This window comes from Anas platyrhynchos, chromosome 7 (assembly GCF_047663525.1).
Source record: "Anas platyrhynchos isolate ZD024472 breed Pekin duck chromosome 7, IASCAAS_PekinDuck_T2T, whole genome shotgun sequence".
Classification (NCBI taxonomy): Eukaryota; Metazoa; Chordata; class Aves; order Anseriformes; family Anatidae; genus Anas; species Anas platyrhynchos.
The window spans coordinates 8,400,530-8,407,502 of record NC_092593.1 but is presented as its reverse complement, the minus strand read 5'-3'; the positions used below and the strand labels follow the sequence as shown (position 1 = coordinate 8,407,502).

At 43.1% G+C, this 6,973-nt stretch overlaps 1 protein-coding gene across 6 annotated transcripts in view; it reads right to left on the bottom strand.

The window, feature by feature from the left end:
• Window positions 1-6,973, bottom strand: part of C7H2orf76 (chromosome 7 C2orf76 homolog) — a 37,986-nt gene that overhangs the window by 21,517 nt on the left and 9,496 nt on the right. For 5 of the 6 annotated variants that reach the window (XM_027461095.3, XM_027461096.3, XM_027461097.3 and 2 more), the window contains one exon: window positions 6,594-6,788. The exons of the other annotated variant lie outside the window; for it this stretch is intronic. In XM_027461095.3, the coding sequence (XP_027316896.1) occupies window positions 6,712-6,788 (77 nt within the window). In that variant the 3' untranslated portion in view covers window positions 6,594-6,711. Of the gene's footprint in view, window positions 1-6,593; window positions 6,789-6,973 lie in introns of those variants that run through there. 6 annotated transcript variants of the gene reach the window in all.

Here is a 6,973-nt window from a genome sequence, read left to right as displayed (position 1 = left end):
CCGTTTCTTATATCACTTCCTCATAGAAGTGGCATGCCAGATCAACCAACTTCTAGATCTGCAGTGCTGCATTTTAATGAGCTAATTTGTAACTTGATTTTAATGAGTTCATTTAAATGCCTGTGCTGAAGCTTAACCTCTGCAGGTACAGTTCTCTCACTCCCTCTGTTTTATAATACGAGGCTTTTAACAGTCCAATCGGTTTCTTGCTCTTCAGGGATTTACTTACAAAGTGACATATCAAGCTACAGTTAAATATTTAGGGTAATGCAGTTGCTTCAGCATCTCTGTACAGACTATTTCCTTCAATCTCTCCAAAATGGTCAGCTCAACGGTGTGAGCTGCTACAGGCAGCCCCAAAAGTCTGCCATACCCCTGGGCTTAACATTTCCTGCACTGAGCTAGTGGGACCCGCAGGCTGTGCCTCAGCTTTGAGGAATAAGATTTGTTGCAGTAAGACAATTTTCTTTTACCTGTTTATTGCATCTTAATAAGAAACATGTTTTTCAGAACTTCTGCACAAGGTTTTTAGTGCCAGTCAGGGCCGCCCTGAAGTTGAGCATGCAATAAACAGCAGGAAGGTGCCATCTGTGTCTGGGGCCAGTTCTTTTTGGCAGAGCGTGCATAGGAGTTTCTTATTCAAAGCCTAAAAATAGCTGCTGTGTGCAGGCAGTCGGGAGGATCACATAATACACATAGCATTAGAGGAATCTTTCAAAGACTTGAAATGGCACTAGAGCCATTCCCCTGGAAAGATAATCTGCTTTGCATTTAGAAACCTCAGCAGTGGAGGACCCACTGCAGCTGCTGTTAGCTGGTTACTTACTCTCGTTATCTGTTTCCCTGTGTCTGATCCACAATTAGCCAGCTTCAGCTGCTGCCGTCCCATGCCAGCCTGCTGGCTTAAAGAGCTGTCTACAGTTGGATGTCTGCTTTTAAGTAGCTGCATTATTCAGCACTCTGGAAAACAAAGATACTATGCAGATACTAGGATTTAAGCCTGCTTTCTGCAAGACCAGGTTCCTTTTATTTGAGGGGTGGGGAAGTGTGGAGAAATTGCCATAATACTATTAGGATATGGGGTTTCCACTTCTAGGTTGCTTCTTTGACCCTAAAAGCAACAGATGTGCTCCAGTTGGACGGACACCAAATACATGCACAGAGCCAAAGGTGTGACCTCAAAGTAAGGTCAAAACCAGAGTGATACCATACCTTCCACTTCAAAAATCTCCATCCATGGAAGAAAAAGGGCTTCCCAAAATGGCCTTAAAGAATATGTTGGGAGTTTTGAAAAGTCAAGGAGAAATGTAAGACACCAAGAACCTGTTTTCCTATGCTGGCCCTTGGCCCTGTAGGCTCCCTGGGCTCCAGGTTAGAAAGCAGAATTAAACCTTCCCAAAATGCAAAATAAGGGCAGACAGACGCAGTTCTTGCAGCCCTTGCTGACGTTGATGGTGCACAACACCATGTCACCTGCCAGAGGGCAGAACTGGACATAGGAAGATAAATTCTATTATTAACCTGAACTGTCACGCTGAGCTCTGGAACGCATTCACTGCCGACTGAAACTTGCACCCTTCTGGCCTACTACAAGAGAAGAATCACTATCAGACAGAGAGGATGTTAGCAAAGAAGAAATACAATCCATATCTGATCAAAAAATACCCTATCTACAGGAAGATGAAAGTTTTATGCTCCGTCCTCTCCCCCGCTGCTTCACCAGCCCAAACACCCACCTCTGCTGTCAGCCACCCTCCAGGCGTACCACGCTGCCAGAGGAGGTCCTGGTCTCCTGCAAAGCAGAGCTGGGTGCTGAGCAGAAGGAAGAGAAGTGAGAATAACACCTCGCAGACAATGTGCACCGCAGTGCTGCCTGCACCCACGCACACAGAAGTCTTCTCCCACAGACGGCAGAAGGCAGCAGTCGCCCATGCATCTCCTCCAGGCTCTGAGCGGCTGCTGAGGGTTACAGGGACAGCCTGGCACCGAGGCACTGCTCCTAGCACACCGGTGCTACCAGGGCAGAAGAAATGAACAGAAGCAGCAGCCCAAATCAGAAGGAAGGCTTGATGTCACCCACTCTCTCCCCATCGCTTACTTCCCTCTTCTGCAAGCAGGATGATGGGAATCTCAGCAGAAAGCTCAGTCACGCCGTGTCCCTGTGCAATAATCCTAATTTACCCTCTTAACCAGGCACCATCCATGCACACTTCAATCACTCGAAGCATAAAGCTCTGCACAGTGCTTGGGTCTGGGCTCCACAGCTCATATCCCATCTCAGAAAGCATGGCCCGGAGAGCACGGTGCCAGGTTCTCCTCATCCATGGTACTCCGAGGGAGAAATAGAAGCAGCTTAGGGGCAGAAGCATGGAGGACACGTTTGTTGTGTGTTTAAGCTGTGCTGCTGAAGATTTTTTGCTCTGCTTTGCATGTGTGTCTGTTCTGAGCGGTTTTCCTTGTGTTAAAAAAAAAAAAAAAGGCATATTTAAAGTCTACTTGACAAAAGCTCAGCAAATTAACACTGATCTTTTCCAGACAGTTCCTCAAATGAATGTTCTGCAAATGCCTCCTCACGGCGTGCAAAGATTTAGACACGCTGGAACTGTCTCCGCAAAGCATGCGCTCTAACAAGAGGAATTTAAGCACTGATACCAGTTCAATTTGCCGCTCTTTGATTTTAATATAAAAAGAAACACTTTCTGCAAGGAAAGTTTCAGCTTTCATCCCCGCAGCCCTAGCACAGACTTCGCAGGCTAAACCAATTCACAGATAAGCGCTCTTGCTAGACATTCAGTATTTCTTGGCTTACGTAGGTCCTGGAGAAAGAACAGGCTGTGCTGACATCTGGTGGCTTTCTCTGCAGCCAAAGACAGTTTATGGCAATAGGTCTTGGGTTTTCACTGGGTTTTTGAATCTGCTGTTGTATAGCAGATGAGGTACAAACCTAACCATTAAAGCACTGCAAATAAGCAGAGATGGCAGCATGAAAGAAAGGGAAGTGGCAGGGAAAACACGCAAAGGTGTGTCTGTTACCCCAGTGTCACGGTGGGAAAGTAGGTGGCAGGAAAAAGCAGTGTCCTGATTACCTGAATAGTAATGAAATTATCTACTGAGCATCTTTGGTTGATTCATCAATCATTTGCAAATCCACAGCAGTGATGGAAGGAAGATCTGGAGCCAACTGGTACCATTCAACCAGACTGGGCTCAGCCCAACAAACCTCAATAAGCAAAAGCGTGCACTTGCCTTAAGCACTTGTAATGCCTCCAGCCAGCTGCCACTGACTCTGAAGCCTGGATCATATCAGTCCTACGAGAGCAAGAACAAGTGTTGCAGGTTCTGTTTTCTCATTCTTGATCTCCGAACATCCAGGATTTCAGCAGCTGTTAGCTTGCAAGGCCAGAACCCCCAGATGTCCTGCCACGGCTGTGTCACTGTGGGACTGTGACCTGCAAGGTCGCTAAGCAAAGGATCTGTTGGGATGTGCTGAATGCTCTGAGAATGAAAGTGAAACATCACAGCTTACAGTTTATCTCTGGATCACTTCTAAGAACATTTTCATCAGATAAAGCAGTTCTTCAACTTTATCTGCAGTGCATATCTGATTTTTGAGGACTCCTCTGTGCCGTCAGTAACTGTCAGCATCTAACTCAGCTACCTGTGCTCTTGCATCTGCAAGAGGCAATGTGACTGCCTCTGAACAGAAAACTACAAACAGCTGCACGTAGAAAGCACTATATCAGAGCCTGAGAAAAAATAATCTATTACAGCAGTTTCTGCATTCAATTATAAAAAAAATAAAATATTAAAATGCCTAATGATATAAAAACACTATTGTAGTATGTATGTGCCAGGAGTGTTGTACATTTATCATTTTCTGTGCTTATTCAGTTACGCCGTTACCTCTTCTTCTTCCTCATGGTAATTCCTTTCTTAAGATAATCTCCTCCTTTAGAAGCTATTTTTCCACACCCCCTAACCAAAACTCCAGTCTCTTACATAGTTTTCTTTCTCTGAGAAACATCATAGCTCCACCAGTCCCAGCTTGACCACCTTTCCCTGCTCCACTGCAATAACTGAGGAGGACATGGGTTTTATTTCAGTATCCAGCCACGATACTGTTCTTTTTGTTAAAATAAATAATAATAATAAAAAAGGCTGATGCAAGGCTCAAAGAACATCATAGTGTAAAAAGGATTATTAACACCGTAATGCCTAAGAATGCTAAAAAAAGGTATATGATTTATCCTGCTGTATGTTATAGAGGCCACCTTTGATCAACAGTAGTTGTGAACCGATGTGGATCACAACCTCTGCCAGGGTAACAAACCCTGGTACCAGCTATGTGGGTGGTGGGCGCTTTCCTTTAATAGAGGCTTTCACAACAACACAGGTAAAGACATCTCAGTCCTTACTGAGTTATCAGCCAGTGTTCCTAGATTTCATTCAGTGTGCAACACTCCTGGAATCAAACCCACTCTGCAACAAGGCTACACATGGCTCTACCATATCCCACCCAAAAACATTGGAGCAGCATCTTATCTAAGGTTTTATGGTAGCTCTGTTTTGGTTGTCAGTTTTATTTTCATTTTTTTCTGGAAACATGCATTATTAAAGCCTCAATTAAAAACAACAACAACAAAAAACACAGTAGAAACACTTCAGGGAGAATCCAGTTTCGAGTGTGGTCACTGACAGCATTACAAAAGGCTGTACTGTGCTGCAGCAGAAAGCAGCCAAGTGCCACTGCCACAGCCAACAGAGCTCACAGAGCACTAATTTAACTCTTTCATTTGAAAGAGAAACTAATCTAAAGTGACAGACAAATAATTATTACTTGGCATTAAAACATTTACATTTTTCTTGTTGATGTTGTGGAACTTCTCTTCCACTGTTACACACTCAGTGTCACGCTGAACTGCTGCAACTGTACTAGCTATAACTACAGAGAGGACACGCTAAAAATTGGTGACTGTCCAACACGAATACGTTAGAGAGAAGGGATCACAAAAACAATCCAAATCTGTCTGAAAGGGCTGGAGAGCAAATTAAAATCCTCACAACAGGAGCAAAACAATGACAGTCTGCTCGGAGAGCCTAAGCGTGCTGAGAGACTCCCTGGTAGGAGAGCCCAAGACAGTGATCTCCACAGTATGCCATCTACTTACCACACAGTTACATTCATTATTGTAAATCTAGAGTCAAAAAAATATTGGAAAAAAAAAAAAACACAGCATAATCCCTTTCACGATAGAGTACAACAACATTTGAAGCAAAGCTGTTGGGGAGGAACACCAGCTACCTGAGAGGTCTCCAGCCTACACCAGGGAGTTGTCATGAAGGATGAAGAAAATGAGGTGGGAACAATGCATAAAGGTTTCTTTGGCCCTACATCTAAAGTAAAGGGAATTTTTATTTTAAAGCTTTGGATATCACGCATCTGCTTTCGCTATCACCTGTCTATCACAATAAAAAATAAAATAAAAATCAAAGTTCTAGGAAACTGTAAGCTTACTTCTCTGGAAAGTCTCTAGTGGAAATGTTGTTGTCAGCTCTCACCCAGAGCTGAGGGTAGATGTCTGGGTCTAAAGCAATTGCACATGAGGTCACATTTGATTTAGCACAGCCTATGCCCAAAAAGCCTACAAGGCAGAGAGCCAGAATCGCTTCTGTTTCCCTGAAGAGAGGCTTAAAGACACAGTGGCCCATCTTGGCAACTCCCTAATGAGCAGTTAAGTGTCTATCTAAACTAGAAGCATGACTATTTTTTCTTGTTCTTAATTTGGTTAGTGTCCTAAATTTGGCTAATTCCAGGAAAGCCTGGAATTACCAAGAACTAACATACAGTGACAGAACATTTGGCTCTTGGAAAGCAGGAAAGAATAGTCTTGAAGACATCTGTTGTGCAGATTTGGCTTCTCCTTGCAAAAATGCAATCATTCAGGTTTCACTCTTGAAACTGAAACCATGGGCTTTCACAACATTTGGAATAAATCCTTACTCCTATTTATGCATGTTGATTCCCTGGCAGAACTCAGGTTGCTACCTCTTCCATGAAGGTGTCTCCACGAAGCAATGCAGTAGCAAGCTGAGCTGAACACAAAGGCCTCTAACAGTCACTTTCTCTTTCAGCATGCTAAAGAGGGCTAGAAGAAAGTATAAAGGAAAGCATTCACCAGTGAAGAGCCTGAAACACTTGCCAGTGTGCACCATTTAAACAAAAGAGCCTAAACATAAAGAGAGTGAAGTAAATCTATTACTTGAAACAGAGACTCTCTTGTCAGACACTCTAAAATGCCCATCGATTGCGTCACAACAAGTTTCCATTTTCATTAGAAGTTACTGCTAAGAGGGACTTTTACTGTGCATTGTGTAATATCAGTACGTAGCTAACATCTGCTGTAGGATCCTACCAAGAACGTGCATCACAGGTCAGAGATTGGTTGCACCGCCAACATTGTAAAAGGCAAGCAAAGGAAAAAGAAATGTGGGAGGAAGGAACAAAAAAAAAAAGGCATGTATGCCCCCCAGTCTTCCTACTCTCAGTCTTAACATATTGACAGAAATTAATTTCTATAGGAAGGGAATTGCACTGTTTGCAAAGCAATCCTTTAGGATTTATTGATCTTTAAAGAAAAAAAAAAAACTCATTAAGCAGAACAAGGAAAATTTACAATGAGTATGGGAAAACAAAACAATCTCTTGGGATCTTCACCAGGCCGAAACAGGATTAGCTTTGTAGTTTCTGTAATCTTCCTCACAGAAGAATGCTAATTCGGTCTCATTTGCTAGAACGAATAAAAAATGAAATATTTAGCACACCAGTAAATGAACCGCCCAACAACGAGCTGTTTAGAATCTCAGAAGACAATTGGTGACTTTTTGGGCAAAGACAATTATAAATCACCACACAATCCCCAACCTCCCCCCCATATTTTTACCGGTAATAAAGATGCAGTTTAACCATGTTAAA